General features: G+C 34.3%; 1 protein-coding gene across 1 annotated transcript in view; it reads left to right on the top strand.

Annotated features, from left to right (window-relative positions):
• The window catches only part of DOCK3 (dedicator of cytokinesis 3), a 4,843,230-nt gene that overhangs the window by 3,615,075 nt on the left and 1,208,155 nt on the right, over positions 1-20,000 (top strand). The window contains exon 16 of the mRNA XM_044077993.1: positions 10,755-10,917. Within this exon, the coding sequence (XP_043933928.1) occupies positions 10,755-10,917 (163 nt within the window). The remainder of the gene's footprint in view (positions 1-10,754; positions 10,918-20,000) is intronic.

Raw genomic sequence — 20,000 nt, 5'->3', positions numbered from 1 at the left:
AAGCGGTGAAAGTTTGTTCCTGAGGTGGGGGATAAGCTGGGATATGAACCTGTCATGGCAACATGTTTTATTTATCTTTTGATGAAGATTTAGTTCCTGTAACCAGGTATTTGAGGACCCTTTGTCTGTGAAGGAACTGGTGTTCAAGGAGGGTTGGTTCTTTCTTGGCTGAAAAGGCTGGTCACAGATTATTGTGTACAAATCTGTAAGAAGCTGAGTATACAGAGAGAGTTGACAGTCTGTTCAGACAGCCCCAAGGTCTTGGGGCTACTGACCTTTGTAATTAGAAATTTGATAATAAGTACATACATACATGCATACATACGTACATACATCCAAAAAATATTTCAGGCATGGGCAATAATGATGAAAATAAATAGTCTCCGACCAAATACGACATTATATGTATGAAAGCTTTAATTAGAATGTATAAAAACCTTTTTATGCATTCTGATTAAAGCTTTCATACATAAACTGCTGTGTTTGGTCAGAGACTTTATTTATTTTCATTGTTTGGACTTCTGGAGTATCCAACCTTTATCCAGTTGTGCAGTTTTCTGGTTGTTTGCATGGACAATAATGCCCTACTAGCCTGCCAATATACCAAAACAGTTATTTCCTTAAGTGTCCAGGTTGTTCTTAAAATATCTAAACTAGTGCTTGCTTTAAAGTAATGTGTTAGTCTATTCCATGCATCTGCTGCTCTCTCAGAGGACCAGTTGGTACACCTGTCATTCCTATAGAATCTTCTACATAGGTTGTTTGATGATTCTCTGCTTCTTTTTGATAGCCCCAAACATTCCCAGAGGTAGTTGTCTCTACATGCCTTATATACCTGAATAAGGTCTCCTCTTAAATGTCACTATGAGGCACTGTACAAGTTCAGCTATTTTAGTCTTTCAAAATAACTTAAATTTTCAGCTCCATGTATGCCCTTGGTCTGTTTCTGTAGTACTTTTTCCAATTTACTCATGCTTGTTTTCTTATAAGGTTTCCGTATTGTTGTTCTGTATTCAAATTTAGCTCTAATGTGCTAACAAACAATGATTCATCATTTCTGATTTCTTAGGCTTTATACATTTCTATACAACCTATAGTTATTTAACTATCATTAACCAGTCGGCTGATATGATTAGAAAAACTGTAAGCTGGTTCTACCCTTATACCCAGGTCTGTGCTATAGTAAGTACTCACCTTTCAATGTATGACTCCCAAATCTCATATGCTGAGTTTTTTATGTCCCTCAGATTGAGTGATATATTTAGACAAATACTTACCAATAGGGACATTGTATTCAGTAATAGGTTCTGGTGAGAGATGAGTAAAGGTAAATGCAGATTTCTTTGGATCTCGAGGAAATGCCTTTGAAAATTAAATGAGCCAGATAGAAGACTTTCTCAACTGCTGTGGATACATGATGGTTAAAAGATGAGGAATTATCATCAAGCGTGCCTAGAACCCATATGGTAGTGTCTCATAAGATGGGTGTGTCACTTGTATGGTATGATATGGACATGTGGACATATATAAAACCCCAAATCAACTAGACTACATTTTTCACATTTAAAGACCATTGTTTTTGCAACAATATTGACCAAAGTTTAATCCATGATGGAGCAATTGTGTGTCAGTAAACAATTGAATAACAGCACCAAATGTGCAGTCTGCAAACTTAAATGACCATAGGCTGGGAGTGTTGATTTGAAGGTCAAAGATATAGATGCCAAATAAGAGATGAGTCACCACTGAATCCTGTGGTATACCACTGGCAATGCTTTTCCTTTTAGAAGGGCCATCTTTGACTCTAACCATGTAAGCTGTATTTGGCTATCAACTGCATAACATAATGATTTATACTGAGGTTTATAAGTCTGTTAATAATGCCTGCATGAGGACTAGCATACAATGCCTTATTCAGGTCCAGATATGCTGCATGCACTGCACAGGTTCATAGGTTCATATGTACTTACTAGGATTTGATCTGTGAAGATCTTACATTACCTTGGTAGTTTATAGGCATTATAGTTTGTGTCCAAACAACACAGACGTGGGCAGAGCAAGGGTATGTTTGGGCATTTGCTTGTTGTCCCTATCCATGATGGACAAGGGGCTAAGCCTGGGATGGATTTGCAGTTACCCATCTAGTTGTTTAAATTAAATTCAAATAAAGTAAGAGAAGTGTTTTGTTTTATGTAGAATAGAAGATGATTCTATAGAAGAGGTATTCTCTGTGATACATGCCTATCCCTCCAACATGTTCTATTTATGTTGCAGAAGAGATTGAGATCCTTTAGCCAGTTTTATGCCACCACTGGACTTGAGACTGCCCTCATGATTTTTATGATTTAGGCCACTGATTTTATTAGTGAGGAAGTGCTGTGGTGATTCCAGTTGTAACCAGTGTATGGACAAGTATATACCAAAAGGGGCATTATATTCAATGAGTGGCCTAATGAGTGCTGAGTACAGTAGTATGATTAGATCCTCAGACCTGGATGTCATACCTTTAGAAAAAAGTGATGAAAAGGAATTCCTTATAATACTTTTGTGTGGTGATCAAAGGACAATTCATTGTCATCATAAGTTCCCCGACCCCTGACTATGGGATCAGTTTTCAGGGGTATGTTGTCAATGTGATTTTTAGGAGGGAGTCATGTTTGTCAAAGGATATGATTACACATATCTTGGCATTTAGTTTTAGTCCATGGCTTTGACACCAGCCATATATACACTGATGGTACTAAGTTTGCAGTCATCTCTTTTTTTTAATTTTTTATTGAATTTTATAAAATGAGAATATGATTTACATTATCATAACAATCTAAACTTACATTATTGATTAACATCACATATGACAATATAAAATACATAATAGCCAACAAAACAAACTATTTACATGGGTGCCTAAATTAATATGATAAAAATGTCTTCAAAATATAATATGCAATCATATAATATATTAGTCATCTTTCTCCAGTATTTCTACCACTTTTTGCCAGGAGTTGTAACAGTAAGTGATTTGCTCCTGATAGTTGATAATTCCATCTGAGATAAAGATAACTCAATACTTATAAAATCTTTAAAGTTTATTGTGATTGACTTGTGTGCAATAGCTAAAATGATCTATAGAAGTGAAAACTTTGCTCTAGAGACACATTGTAGAATGGGAACTTCTTCTTTCAGCTTTTCCTGGTTAGGGGTTGCCACAGCGGATCACCTTGTCCACTCATGATTGGCAGTGGAGTTTTACAGTGTTGAGTTGCCATCCCGGCACCCAGCCTTCCACAGAAGGCACACACACGCACTCACGCTTAGGTCCAATTTAGTATGACCTACAGCATGTCTTTGGGATGTGGGAGGAAACCAGAGCACCCAGAGGAAACCCACACAACCACAAGGGGGACATGCAGACTCTGCACAGAAGGCACCCCAGCCAAGGATCAAACCGGAAAACCTCTTGCTGTGAGGTGGTAATGCTAACTGCTACACCACCCCTGCCACCCACATTATAGAATGGGAACATTAAACAAAATTAAAGATATAGATAACTGAAACTTGTTATTAAAAATGTTTGGAAAAAATGATTTACTTTATCCCAAATGATTTAAGTAGTTGACAGTCAAAAAACATGTGTTGCCAGTCTGCCTTCAATTTAGCTTTACATCTCCAACAACCAATTTCTTGTTTAAATATTAATTCTAATTTATGTGGTGTCAGAAAAGACCTATGAAGAAATTTCCAGGCAGATAATTTTCATTGGATTGACAGGGAAGTATGTTTAGGGGAAGCAAGTTTTAATCTTTTCACATTATCATCAAGAGCTTGATTGTTAATTATTTTATAATAATCCCAGAAATTGTATTTATAATATATTTTAGTGCTTTAATTATTTTATACATTTTTGGTAGATAACCTTTTCCTTGGATAGTATAGTTTAAGTAAATAAAATATTCAACAAATTTAGAGACATTTTGCCTAATAGTTGGATTCATTAATTCCAATGTATTTATAACATATTGCCTTAGATGTTGTATTGCTTGGCACATACTACTATCCAGATTTAATTTATTTTTAATTTGTTCCATTGATAGAAGTTTGCCAGTGTGTAGCAGTTGATGCCAGTAAATTAGCTCATTTTCTTTAAGAATTTTGACTGTGGTCACATCAAAGGTATTCATATAATCCTGGGTATAGGCAATGGGGTATAACAAAAGTATCCAAGCCTTGATATCTAAGCAGCAAAAAAAAAGCTCAGTAGGTACTGCTGATGCTAGCCGAGGAACAAACACCAAAACCATGAAAAGAAATCTTCGGCTAAACACCACGGCTTGTTCTCTCTGATAAAACACATATGCTGGACACGTCTGATTTAACATCTACAAGTGTTACTTGAGTTGCTTCATGATACAGAAGAACCTTTTACTCATGAACAAGTTTTAGTAACTCTGGCTAATTGTGCAGCTTTTTCCGTAAATCAGATGTGTCCAGCATAAGTGTTTTATCAGCAGAAAACAAGCCGTGGTGTTTAGCTGAAGACTTCTTTTCGAAGCCTTGATATCTGGATTCTTGTTTAGATAAGTATTGTTAAATTTTAATGTACCAGTTATAAATTTAGAAGTTATATTTTTATTTTTACCAAAGACTGTATATTCTCTCACCATTCTAAGGAGATTATTAAATACCAACTCTGTGTATTGTGGTGACATTGACTGGCCTAATTTTAACCAAATGCTGTATTGTATTTGTTTGATCTAACTGAATAAGAAGTGTTTAGCTACAAAGATAAGGGCTTTACAATAGATGATATTGCATAAACCTCTATATAAGAAAGATTTATGCCCCCCACTTCCCAGTTGTTCAAGTGATGATTAATAGCTATTCTGGGTCTACTATTAAACCATAAAAAAATAACATTCATCTGTTAAACTGTTTTATATATTGTTTAGGGGGGAATAGAAAATGCATGTATAAAAATACAGTAGTTTTGGAAAATAATCATTTTATTATCTATAATCTGTCCTCTATTGTAAAAAAGAATTTGTTCCATTTTTGTATGATGCTTTTTATATGGTATAAATATTATTATAATTAGCAGTTAATGTCTCATTTAAATCCTTAGTTAATATGACCCTTAAGCATTTAATTTTATTATCAGGGGTAAAATATTAAGGAAATTTCTTATTTAAATTATTTTCATCAGAGGTTATTACACTAATTTTGTTTTATTTTCATTGAATTTTAGACCAGAAATAGACTGAAAATAATCAGTTGATTTCAGCAAATAGATAATGAATTAACATTGTCATCTAGATTTAATAAAATGTCATCTGCAAAGAGTTGAACCTTCATTTCTAGATTATTCCCAACCAATATACCTTTAATGTTGGTACTCATTCTAATATAGTATGCAAAGGGCTCTATGAGTAAAGCAAACAACAGAGGGAGATAAAGAGCATCCTTGCGTTGTGCCCTTAGTAACTGATATAGAAGTAGAAAAGCATGACCCAATCTTAACATAGGCTAAGGATTTCTCATAAAGCAATTTTAATAATTGAGTAAACTCATGTTGGAAGTTTCTTAGTGATAGGATTAGATAATTACAATTAACCAAATCAAAAGCATTGTTTATATCTAGAGTCACTATGATCATATTTCTCTTAGTAAGATTTGCACTTTCAATCAAAAAAAGTATTCTTTTGTTACCATAAGTATTCCTGCCCTTTATGAAGCCTGTTTGATCCTCATCTACTAATGAAGGAAGCAGCTGCTTAATTCTATCTGCATGAACTGACATGAACAATTTATTATCAACATTCAAAAGGGATATAGGTCTATTAGAGGAACATTCTTTAGCACTTTTTTCAGATTTCAAAATAGGGGAAATTACTGTATACTTTCAATAAGGAGGTATGTCTATGCCTTCTTTTACTAAATTAAACACCTTTAGCAACAAGACTACAGCTTCCTTAGGAAGGAGTTTAAACATCTTTGGAATAATATTATCTATACCAGGTATTTTATTAAGCTTTAGCTGATTAATTTGGGATTTAAGTTCAGTCATTGTTATTTGTTTATCAATTAAATTAATATGCTGATCCTGTAGTTTAGAATTAATGTTTGTCTTATGAAAATAATTTATTATATTTTGTGGTTCTAATTCAGTACTTTGCAAGTTAATATTAAGATAATGTATTTTACATGCTTTGAGTATTCCTTCTAAAGCTGACACTTTCTTCCTGGTGCCTGGTATATATACTTCCTTTATTTGATTTGATTTTATTATCTTTTTAATTTTATTAGCAAATCTGTTTTGATTTCTAGGGTTCAGTGAAGTCTAATCTTCCCTAGATCAATCATAGATTTGTGATGCAGTATTTTCTAAATATTTGTATTCTTCTCTTCCAGTTTATTAGTTAAGTGCTTTATCCCTTTCTGAATGTTAAATTTTAATCTGTCAATGTTTGCAGCTCCACTAAATCTTTATTCCATTGCTTTCTCTTATTATTATACCATGCAAAAATTTGCCATGCAAGTAAGACTGAGTGACATATACATATATATATATATATATATATATATATATATATATATATATATATATATACATATATATTAATCCCATCCTAATTTCCGAAATTACAGTACTCCGAAATTCACTTTGCCGAAACCAGTTCTCTGAAACTCCACTAGTCTGAAACTGCACTTTGCCAAATTTCATGCCCACAAAGCATCTGCTTTCATGTTGCCTAGTGCATCATACCAGCTATGCATGTAGGTGTACAGCTTGTTGTCACTGTAGCGCGATCTCGGAGTTGGTATATATAATTTGCAGGGGGTGCGGGAGTGCAGGGGGTCTTGCACCCACCCTGCAAAAATTAGAGAAAAATACAGGATTTTGTTGTAGTGCATGTTGTAAATTTTAGTGATTCTCTTGTCAGTATGTTGTGTTTTGGCAAAGTGCCATTTCGGACTAGTGAAGTTTCAGAGAACTGGTCTTGGCAAAGTGAGTTTTGGAGTACTGTAATTTCTGCAATTAGGATGGGATCCATATATATATATATATATATATATATATATATATATATATATATATATATTACGATTACTTTAACTAGCTTTACAATTAATTCTGTTAATAAATACACTCTATAAATTCTTGTAAAATAATGAATCTGGGTCACCATATTCATTTGCATCTATTAAATTAAATAAGTCAGTAAATTTAGTCAGCGCCCTTGAAGATGCAGTTTTCCTATGTATGTTTACAGAGTTAGTGTCACTATCATTTATTATACAGTTAAAATCTTCAGCTAGTATTATATTACCTTTAGAATATTGTATAATGTCTTCTAAGTGCTGTTTAACTAATTTAACTCCTAGACCAGGAATCCAGTAGATATTCACTAATGTATATATTTTCCCATTTAACTCTAAAGTTACCAAACAAGGCATTCCTGATCTATTTTGATAAGTATTTATGAGTTTAGGCACAATGACTGAGTTCTTCCACAAAATCGTTACACCTCTTGTCTTTTGTTCATGATGTGAGCTTGTTAAACTGTGTAGTTACTAATACTAAATTTGTTTAAATCTATTTGTAAGAGATGTGTTTCCTGCAAAAAATAAGCCATGGATTAAAGTTTTTTAAATATTTAATCAAACTTCCCCTTTTACAGTTATTATTTAAGCCATTTATATTAATGGAAATACATTTCATACTTAAGCTAATACTTACAGAATGTCTATGCATGTAGATGTGGTACTACCAGAGAGAAGAGCAAAAGCTTACATAGAACTAGCTTTACTTATAACAAAATGTAGGCAGTTATTATTTTAGACTATCTATCTAAATAATTTATAAATGTAAACCAGTCTCCATAAAAAAGAGATACCACTACTTAAATTGTTCTTATAAACTCAGACCAAGGCACAGTGATTATAATAAGCAATAATACAGTTTTATCTTCCTCACTGTACACTTCTAATAACCAACCACAAAGAACATTTTTATAAATTGTACTAAAAATACATATTAAAACATTTTAATTATTAAATATAGTATATACATTAATAGAACTAATAAATAACTTATAATAAGCCTGTAGAATCAGTGTTTTTGCTCAAGATCTTGTCAGGAAACCAAGAAAGAAAGAAAGGTAAGTAAACTGTAAAAGCACTTCAAAATTTTGTCTCAAGCTCATGAAGTGTCTACTGTAAATTCCTTCACTCAGTAGCTGTGGACGCAACTCAGTTAATCCTTTAACTTAAAAAATATTCTAAATCATCTAATCTAAATGTAAACATTAAATATAAGGGTTCCTATCAGCAAACTGAAGACGCATGTTTTCGAATGCATCTTGGTCGAACTGACAAAACCGAAACTGCAAAATATCGAAGCGGCATGTAAGTGAATTCTTTCCCTGGGAAAGAATTCACTTGGCCGCTTCGGTACTTTGCCGTTTTCGGCACTGTAGTGCGATCTCGGAGTTGGTATATATACGTGGGGGGTGTGGGGGGCACAGACCCCCACATCGGGGGGTGTGGGGGAGAAGCCCCCCACTTAATCTCATGTTTTAATGTGCTTTCTTTTTTCTTCTTTTTTGGTTGGAACAGCGATTTTTTTCCCTTGTAAAAAAATTGCTGTTCTAACAGTTCAGTTTTGTAAGCATTCGCTTACATGGGGCCGATTAATCACTGTTCGCGTACCTAAGCATTTGGTGATCTAATATAGACCCAATATATACAGATATACAAATAACTAATTCAACTGATAAATTATTAATATATTTCAGAATGTAAAATCTGTGCAGCAAAGTGTTTTTGAAGACATTACATTTTCACTCTTTAATATGTTATTGTGCTTTAACTTAAACTAGTAGCATTAAATTAACCATAAAAGTCTTACATTCATTAATGGGATATATAAAAATGCACCGGATTAATAAAAATATGAATAATCTATCAATTCTAGCATACAGTCATGCTGCTATACTATAGAAAAGTAGGCCGTGCATTATGTTTTGAAACAGTTAAATAATACATATGTACATTTATAATAATTAAGTTGCCTTGTATTGACTTTAGATTAAAGGCACCATGTATACTTCTTTATAAAAATCTTCTATAAGTTACGTATTTTGTAGTGTAGTATATTATGAACATTTTACTAGAAGCAAATAATATTAGAGAGAAAAGAAAGCTTTTACCTTTTTTCTTTTGTGGATCATGGGAAAGGTGAAATTTCTTTATAGTGGAATTAAATATGAAACAGATACTATTGTAATAACAGACAAAAAAACAGAAATTAAGAAATCATTTGTCTTTTAGTTTTTTTTCTTTTTCTCCAGTTGTTATTCTCTGTATGACACTTAAGTAAAAAAAAACAGAGCAGTCCATTTCTTCAGATTGATCTGTAATGAACCTGTGTATACCTATGTACATATATACACTATACACAGACACACACACACACACACACACACACACACACACACACACACACACACACACACACACACACACACACACACACACAAACAAACACACAGTTTTGAAAGCCATTGGCTTATTCTTACTGTGCTTTGAAGTGGTGGCATTTTACATTGGGGCAATTTGCCTTTACCTCTTCTTTTTTTGATTTCATTATGCAAACATCTGACACATCCCTTTCCCCTATATAAACCAGCTCTTCTGTCTAAGTTGCAGAGGTGATGCAAAGCAGTAATCCTGGTAATGTAATGCCATATGCAGTCCTAAGCTCGCCTATTATAACTGTAGTCACATAATACATAAAGTAGCTCATTATTACTATTATATTCTTTTAACAAGTAGTATGAAGGTAGAGATTCATGGTATCTGTCTACTTTTATATAATCTTGCAGAATAAGCATTCATTAGCTTAATGCATCATTTGTAAAGTAACAGTACTAATGTGTGCTTATTTAAAACAATTGTCAGACAAATTTTGTGATAAAACATACTGTTTAATACCAAATGGTGCATCACACCTACCATCACACTAGTAACAAAGAAAACAGGACTGTCATTACATAGAACAGACTGGAATAGTCGGTAGTTTGTAGCATTACTCTTCAAAGAGCAGCCCATGACTCATAATGCCTTTAAGGGTTTAAAGGTCTATTTTGCCAGGCACATCCATTTCAGTATTAAATTGCTGCAGGAAAGGCTGTTTTTTTTTCCATGCTACAGCTATCTCAGATTTTTGTAATTAATTTGGGGGGGGAAACACGATCTCTGCAGAAAATAGGAAGCTTGTGTTTCTGTCTCTGAATATAGATTTGTTAGGAGAAATGCAGTTTGTGAAATGCATTCCTTGAGGTGTCATTTGTGGAAATGCAGTTTTGTGTTACAGTTCTGTACTAACAACAGATCTTTCCATATCATACTGTGCCTCTCTAAGCTGTGTCATTTGTACAGGATTCATTTTTGATGCAGCTGCCTGAAATGGGATATGAGGGCTGTAAATGTAACTGCAAAGCTAATATTTAAACATTATTTAGTGAAATTAGAATGCATCCACTTTTTTCATTACGTGTCTTTCTCAGGGTTACACTATGTATGGCTCTCCAAAGTTCTTCCTTTGAGCAATAGACATTAGGCCAGTTATCAGCAGAGTAAATGGACAAAAGGCAGATTGTTGGAAAAGTGACTGTTGGATTCAGCCAAGCTATAAACTGCATAGTTGTGATAATTTCCTACAGGTTATAATGCATGTTTTTTTTTTCTTAAATAAGGACTGTATCAGCTTAGGCAGTGGAGAGCCTAACACAAGTGAATACCATTCCTTTGTGCTGTATCATAATAATAGTCCTCGCTGGGGAGAGATTATCAAGCTGCCAATTCCAATCGACAGGTTCAGAGGCTCACATCTTCGCTTTGAGTTCAGGCATTGTTCAAGTAAGTATCAGATTTATGTTATATGAAAACTGTATCCACCATGTAATGCAGGTCTAAACAGCAGTACTATCCTTTCATTAATGTCGCAAGAGTTATGGTATATTTTCGATGAGTTGTTTATTTTTGATTTTTGAGTGTTATCTAGTCTGGAAGTAAAAAGTAAAGAAACTTCATTGTCAAATGAATTATAGAGCAAAAAAAATGACATAGTGCTTGGGACAGAGCCAGATATTTACTCATGACCATGAAGACAAAAGTCTTCTTCCTTTTTGTATAGAATGGTTGTACTATGTTAGCAATAGCTAAGAGAGTTAATCTACACATGTCTGACAGAGGAGATTATGCATTCAACATGGTGGTGATGAATGACATATTCGTCTTTTCAGAGGGTTGACTAATTGGTCACCTGATTATTGCAGTGGATAGAGACTGATGACAATATAAAGCAATCCCAGTCCTCTGATCCCCAAGGATTGGCATACTTCTTTTGTGGAAATGTAAAATGTAATATGTAAGAAGCTATAATTGGCTTGTGAAAAGCTGAGTGCCATATAGTTCAAATGTTATATATTCAGTTCACATTGTCAGTCTTGCTTCCATCAGTTAATGTATCCCTTGATAAATTTAGATAACTTAAAGTTTGCAAGCTTTATTCCTTTGGAAGTATGTTGGGGTTTTAGCCCCAGTATTTACATATCAAATGGCTGCCTTTGGTCTAGATTAAGACCCTTGGCTTAATGTAATAACATGTTTTAAGTGGAAGGAAGTAAATAGAAGAACATTATATATAATAAAAATGTTTCCTTTAGCAGTAAATGTTTCAGCCTGTAGTTGTGGACTACATTTTTTTTCTCTCTTATGTTTCCATAGGGACAAGCTAATGATAGGGCAACAAAAAGTCAGAAAGCTGTTTTCTTCATAGTAAAATGTGATGTTTTCTGAAAACATGAAAGTTGTCTTTCACATTTGGGAGGGGAAAACATTAAAAATGTACAGGCACCAATTAGTGTAAGTAGAAACACAGGCAAGTAACGTGTCTTAGCATGAATAACCTCAATTTTAGGTTAATTAAGGCATGTGTTTGCAGCTGTCTATTTAAGACAACTAATCCTATTAGGAGGGTTAAGATTCATTATTTGAAGATGTACATAGTTTTGTGTGTTTGTATTAACAGGTCATGGGGTATTCTGGGGGTATGTTTTTGAGGGTTTTCATTAAAACAAAAATTTTTGTAAAATGTGACATAGGTTCCAATGTTGACGATAAAAGACAACTATATAAAGGATTAACTTGCCAGTGTGTATAAGTAGGAATAATGACTTATTATCCTAATAAGGGCACTTTCCATATTATCTTATAATGTGAGTGGTTTCACAGGTACAGATGAAAAGGAAAGAATATTTAACTATATTAATAAATATGCAGTGCAAATAGCAAGGTCACAGGAGTCACATCTAGAAAGAACTGAGTATGTGAATTTGATAAAGAAGGGATTTCAGGATGGATATTCAGCAGAATATCATGAACAGAGGAAATGATAAGTATTTATATTAATTGCTAGAGGAGCTCCAATAATGATAGAAGAAGGGAAAAAAGATAATAATGTAAGATTTGTTGTAGTAAGGGGATAATGGCAAGGGATGATAATTATGCTGGCGTGTATTTATATTCCACTTAAAACTGCTGTTTTGGAGCTTGTACATTTTTTGGGTGAAATAATCAGCTATCAGTAGGGAATATTACTTCTAGGTGGGGACTGGACTTTGATTTGCAACAGTGAGAATGTAACCTTGGGGCATGAAGGGAAAATATTACAAAATATGGTAGATTTCTAAGATATTTGATATGGAAGATGTGAATTCAGTAGAAGGAACTTGGAGAGAATTTACATTTTATTCCCCAATGTACAATATCTGGGCTAGTCTAGACAGGAATTACATTTCACAAGAACATGTGCATTTAATTGCAAACTTTGACACACATCCAGTAAATATTTCAAATCATATGCCAATAATTACAAAGATAAAAAATTCAGGGAAATGAAGTAAAGATGATATGCTGGTACTTCTCCACCTACGTGATAAAAAAGAGGAATTTAAGGAAAGGGTAATAGAAATTATTCTGGAGTTATTAGGGAAGATTGAAAGTACTTCAGATGCTATAGCTACTGAGTAAGATAAAATGAAAGTAGAATAAAAAATAGGGCAGAAATAAAAGAAAGAGGGATGGTTAAGTAACATAAAATATTTAGAGGGGCTGACAAAGGTTAAAGTATCACAGAATAAGGGGAATCTCACAGAACAAAAAGAGGCACATTTGCAGAGTGCTAAAGACAAAATAAGGGGGAGGGGTACCTGGAAAATATGCATGCTTTTTAGAAAGATTGCTGCTAAGCAACTGTGTTTTTATAATAACTCCAGAGCACAAAAACGTTTGGCACAACAATTTAGGCAAAAGAAAGTAGAAAGTGTTTTTGACAAATTTAGGGAACCTATAACAAGCAAAGTAGCCAGAGATCCTGTAGAGATAATAATGATATTTCTGACCTTTTATGAACATTTGTATAATGCATATAGGTGGAAAAATTACGAAAGCACAAATGGAAATATTTATGGAAGACATATATGCCAAGGTTAGAATTCGATGAGGCTGAACAATTAATAGTTAAGATAGGAGGAGATGAGATAAAAATGGTGATATCTAACCAATCTACAGGAATGTCTCCAGGAATAGATGGTATTCCAGTGGAATTTTGGGTGTTAGAAGGAAAGAAAGTGATAATGAACTGAAAGGTTTTGTTTACCATTATTTTAAAAGAAGGGGAAGCACCAACATCTTGGAAAAAGTTGTGGTGGCTGTAATACCTAAAGAAGGTAAAGACCCATCATATCCAGCTTCATATAGGCTCATATCAATTTTGAACCATGGTTATAAAATGTTTGTCTCTATAGTAGCTTAAAGAATGTAATGCTAAGGGGCTATGTGCAAGGGAGGAAGATTACACTGGCATGTGTGTATATTCTACCTAAAACTTCTATAATGGATCTTAAGAAAATTCTGGGAGAAATAATCAGTTTTCAGCAAAGAATATTACTTATAGGTGGGGACTAGAATTTGATTTGCAGCAGTGAAGATGTGTCTGGTGGCCTATAATGGAAAATATAACAAAGGAGCATAGATTTTTGAAGACATTTATGAAAATATTTGGCATGGAATTCAGTAATAGGAGTTCTGAGAGAATTTCCATATTATTCCCCAAGATATTCAAACTGGGCTAGGCTATACAGAATTTACATTTCACAGGAGAATGTGCATTTAATTGATGGTCTCAATACTCACCCAATAACTATTTCAGATCATGCACCAATAATAGCTAAAATAAAAGCACAGGGTAATGAAATAAAAATGAGACATTGGCATTTTCCCACCTATCTGTTGAAAGGAGAGGAATTTAAGGAATGGGTAGTGGAGATTATTCAGGAGCTGTTAGAGAGGATAGAAATTTCACCTGAAAACATAGCTAGGGACTGGGATAAAATTAAGGTGAAGTTTAAAATTAGGCTGGAAATAAAAGAGAGGGAGCTATGGTTAACAAGTAAGAATTATTTAGAGGGACTGACAAATATTAATCTACTGTACAGATTTTTGTAGACTGTCCAGATTTTTGCCTCATATTTTTGGTCCATTTTTCATAAAATTGCATTTTTTAACAAATCATTGGCAAATTATTGAAGATTTAAGTAAGAAAATAATAACAGACATTTGAGTTTCAGACTTCATTCCCTTCAGAAAATTCATGCTAATGCAACACCTATTATTCTAACTGCTTTCTATGTTTGTAAGAGCAATATTTAAAAATTGTCCATATTTTTGGGTCTTTATACCCACATTATTTATGGCTTTTTCCAGATCTCTTCCTTTAACAGGTTGAGAGGTATGACTGTAGAATAGGGGGAATTTTGCAGAACAAGGAGAGGATCAACTGCATAATGCTAGATAGAAAATAAGGGATTACCTCGATATGCAGGAGTGTGGAAAGGTTGCTATTAAGCAACAGTTTTTGATAACACTAGAGCACAAAAACTTTTAGCACAACAACTCAGTCAACAGAAAATAAAAAGGGCTGTTGCTAAACTTAGGGAGCCTGAAACAAGGAAGGTAACAAGAGACCCTGTAGTGGTATTAGAAATATTTCATAAATTTTCTGAAAGTCTTTATAAAGAAGAGAAAGATGAAAATCAAGAAAGGATACAAATGGAAATCTTTATGGAAGAATTAAATATGCCAAGGTTAGAGGTAGATGAGGCTCAATTACTAACAATTAGGATAGGAGAAGATGAGATAAAATTGTGATGCCTAACCAATCTACAGGGAAGTCGTCAGGAATAGATGGTGTTCCTGTGGAAGTTTGAAAGCTTGGAGGAAAAAAACTGATAAAGATCTGGAAGGTTTTGTTTAACAGTATTTTAAGAGGAGGAGAAGTACCAACATCCTGGAAGAAAGCGGTGGTAGCTGTAATACCTAAAGAGGGTAAAGATCCATCATATCCAGCTTCATGTAGGCCCATTTCAATACTAAACAATGATTATAAAGTATTCATGTCTACTGGCTAAAAGAATGGCAAATGTAATGCCAAAACTAATAGATATGGATCAATGTGGTTTTGTGGAGGGGAGGCAAACATTTGACACCATTAACAGAGCACTGATGATCCAGAGGGAAGCAGAATGTAAGAAATTATCACTGTTGGTAGTGGGTCTTGATTCAGAGAAAGCATCCAGCAGAGTAAGCTTGTATTGTCTGAGTAGGTCAGTGGAAACATTTGCATTTGCTATACAATAATAAGGTTATTTAGGAGGATATATGTGAAATTGGAGGCAAAAATCAAAATGTGAGGTTCCTGTCTGAGAAGTAGTATCTGAATAGAGGAACTAGGCAGGAGTGTCCTCTTTCCCCTTTATTTGCATCATATTTGGAATCATTGGCAAAGAAAATAAAAGAGACTCAGAATTTCAGGGATATAATTTGTATGGTATTCAAGAAAAGCTTGCATTATTTGCAGATGGTATTATTTTTGTACCTGACAGAACCAGAAAGGGACAGCTCAGTTAACATTCTGAGACAGTTCTTGTTTTTTTTTTTTTTTTTTTTCTTTTTTTCTTTTTACAGGATATAAAACGAATGAAGATAAAACAAAAGCTATAGCCGTAAACTTTAACCACATATGAATTGGTTCAGCAATACCCATATTTATGGGGACATGATAAAATGAAGTATTTAGGAGTATGTGTTAAAAAGGATTCTTTTACGGCAGCTAAGGATATGTGGGAAGAGACTATACAAAAGATAATACAAAAATTTAGAAACTGGAAGCTGTTGTCTATGGATATGGACAGCAAGATACAAGCAATAAATGTGTTTTAGTCCCTTTAATTTTATACACAGGTCTGTCATATTTTTATCAAGCAGGGAAGAAGTTGTGCATAGTAATTAATAAAGAGTTAAAGGATCTTATCTGGGAGAGGAAGAGGGCAAGGGTCAAGTGAGATAAGTTGATCTTTCTAATAGAGAGAGGTAATTTAGGATTACCTGGTTTGAAAGGATATTTTAGAACTACAGAGTTAAGGCTTTTAAACATAACACACGCAAAAAGCTCCAATTCAAAGTGGAAAGGGATAATAATAAAGGGTTAATTCAAGAAATAAGGAAAGAGTGGAATTTTGGATGCAGATCCTTAAGGAGAATAACAACAGTCCTGAAGAATGTTATATACTTAGAGTAGCAGAAAGTCTACAAAGAATTAAGCTGACACATGAGTGGAGGAAGGAGATTCTGCTGACAGGGATGACTGTAATTAGAGGTACAGAGAACAGGCAAGAGGGGGCTGGAATTTACTGGGGGAAGCTGGCAAAGGAACCAAGGTATTGGGAACAAATAACTAGAAAGGGAAAGGTAATAGAATGGGAAGAAGACAAGAAGGCATTTGGCCTGCAGGCTGGAGATTGTCTTCCCTATCAGGACTTGATATCAGAGTATAGGCAAGGAGAAAGGGATAGGGGAATCTTGAATGAAAGACCTGCACTAGTTGAGATTTTTAGTTGAATTTAGAACAGAGGTTGCTGTTAAAAAGGGATAATTAGCAAGACATATAAAATAGTGCATGATAGCTATAGGAATCAATCAGAGGAGTTCAAAAATGATTGGGAAGAGAGATTTTATAAGCAATTCACAAAGAAACAATGGGAGGACATATGTATGGCTCCCAGATATGCAACAAAATCTAGAAGATTTAGATTTTTTTTTACATGGAAGTCTTTGCATAGGATGCCATAGGTACTTTTGTACCCCAAGCAGTCTCCAAAGAAATTTTCCTTAGGTAGATGGCAAATGTTGCAGGTGTAATGGGAAAGAGAAGCACCTGAAAGCATATGTTCTCAGAAAATAATGAGTTTTTCCAGCTTAAAAAATTCCTTAAAGAGTACTCTGTCAGGAATACTGGATGAGCAGATGAGTGTAACTAAGGAAAATATTTTTTGAGTTGGAATACAGTATCTGAATTGCCTAGGCTTAGTAAGGTATTTTTAAGTTTAATTCTGGTGGCTGCTAAAAGCAATTATTTGAAAATGGAAAGCAAAGTCTAAACCAACCATACTTGAATTAGCAAATATTGTAACAGAGAAAATAAAACAGGAAGTGGGATCTTTAGAATCAGCTAGGACTAAATTTTGTATAAAAAATGAATTTATGGAAACAATACATGCAGAAAAATGCTTTGTAGGAAGAATGAGGTTTAAGAGAAGGCACTAATTGAACAATCAATTTATATAATGTTGGTTTGATTATATTGTACTGAACAATATGTGTGTGATGTATACTGTTCATAAATGTAAATTTGTTAACATGGTTTCATTGTGTTTATATAACTATCAGTTTGCCTGTTTCACAAGTGATAATTCAATAAATTTGTCTTAAAAAGTGTGTGTGCGTGTGCATGCGTGTGTGTGTGTGTGTGTGTGTGTGTGTGTGTGTGTGTGTGTGTGTGTGTGTGTGTGTGTGTGTGTGTGTGTGTGTGTGTGTGTGTGTGTGTGTGTGTGTGTGTGTGTGTGTGTGTGTGTGTGTATATATATATATATATATATATATATATATATATATATATATATATATATATATATGGGCATGCATTTTGTGAGGAAAATCTCCTTAAAACTTCCTACATAACTTATTTATTGACTTTTTTGTCATCTTGTTTTGTCTGCCATATATACTTTTTATAAGATTAGACTGCTTATCTGTAGAGTAAGACTACACTGTCTAATGGCTTTCCTTGTTTGTTTATTTGATATGCAACATATAGCGGTTTTATGTATCTGTAATTATTATTAAAACAGCAGTTTTTATTCAACATTCTTAACCTGATCTGACTTACTTCAAGTGTTTTATTTCCTTCTTGCTCTTTTATCAAGTTATATATTTAAATTGGTTATTTCCCTTTATCTAGCTGTGGCTTAAAACAAAAATAAATGTCTGCATTCAATCTATCATAATTGTTAGCTGGGATTCACAGATGAGTGCTCTGTGATTATGCATTACTAATAAATGGGAGTTCATTTTGTGGGGTGACTCACATCTTAGAAAGCATGCCCTACTGCAGGCATTACACATTCCCCTGAATTTACTATCCTTCTGTGCATGTCTAAGGTAGTCATGCACCGAATTGGCCATTTAGAATCCTGACGGCAGCGCACCATGCATATTAATGAAGCCATGCTGCCTGAGCTGCTAATCCTACACGGAGCATGGACGAGTGCAGGGGGCGTGTCTGGGAGCAGAGCTGTCACATTATACACACCCCTGCAATGAAGGACTGCATAATGATAGTAAATACTGAGCAAGACCGGTCATAGATGTATGCATATCCCCAGCGACACCCCCCACATGTATAAAAGCAATACTGAAGAACAAAAATAATTTTTTTTTTTTAATAAAACGGATGAAGTTTAACCGTAGGTGCGCGGGTTTGCCCATCGCTTTACTATGGTTAATACAGGTTAAATAGCAGAAAGAGGATAAAAAGCAAGATATATGCAACTGAAGCAGTATAGCAATAGTGTAGTGGGCAGAGCATTTGCCTTATAAGCAGTCATTCCCGGTTCGAGTCCCACTGCAGTACATTCCATTTTCCATGTGAAATCTGTATATGAACATTTTTTTGCTGTATAACCTACTAAATAACATTTAAATGTGAACTGGAGTACTGCATTAAATGCACATGTGAAGTGTCAGTGTCATAATGAATAAGGCACTAGTAAGCAGGTTTAAGTGCAAATAAGCAGTAGTAAGCACATATAAGCACTAGTAAGCATGTTTAAGTGCGTTTGCATGGGAGTAAGCATTGCCTACACAGATTAAGCAAAGTAAAAGCTGAGTGTAAGAAACTGTAACCGGAGGTTAGCATTGCTTAGCTCCACACAAACCCGAGCACACTGGTTTACAACTGCTTTAAAGTGCCTTAATCACTATGTACCCAACGGCCCGTGTTCTGCCTAGCAACAAAATAAACAGCCTCTGTCGAACTCGGGACCCTATACAGTATAGTCACAGTAGTTGATCACTAAGCCATCATAGTAATATATATGAGTGAAACAAATCCTCACCATAGGAAAATCAAACCGAACATATGAACTGAATCTATGTACACTGTGATGTTGTATAACCTGCTACATAACATAAATATATGAACTGGAGTACTGCAGTGAGGCCAGATGTGAGGCGTTATTGTAAGAAAGTGTTGAAGTCCCCAGGACCCCATACAGTGTATGTACACATGAATCACAGATACCAGACACAGATATAACATGTAACAAATTATAAATCAATGTCAAAAGGACAATATAATGCTAATTACATATTAAGCAACACTAAGCATTGCACAGGTCGGCTTACGTGGTGTAAGCAATGTGTAGGCCGGCAAATTCAATCTGCCCAGTGTTATGCCCCTTTAAGCAATGCCAACATTAGGTAAGCAGGTGTGCCCATAGCGTAGCCTTTTCAAAACTGTCCAATCACAGGAAAGTGCAAGA

This window comes from Protopterus annectens, chromosome 7.part0 (genome assembly GCF_019279795.1).
Source record: "Protopterus annectens isolate FY-2018-M chromosome 7.part0, PAN1.0, whole genome shotgun sequence".
In the NCBI taxonomy this organism is placed as follows: Eukaryota; Metazoa; Chordata; order Ceratodontiformes; family Protopteridae; genus Protopterus; species Protopterus annectens.
This window is presented reverse-complemented; position numbering and strand designations above follow the sequence as displayed.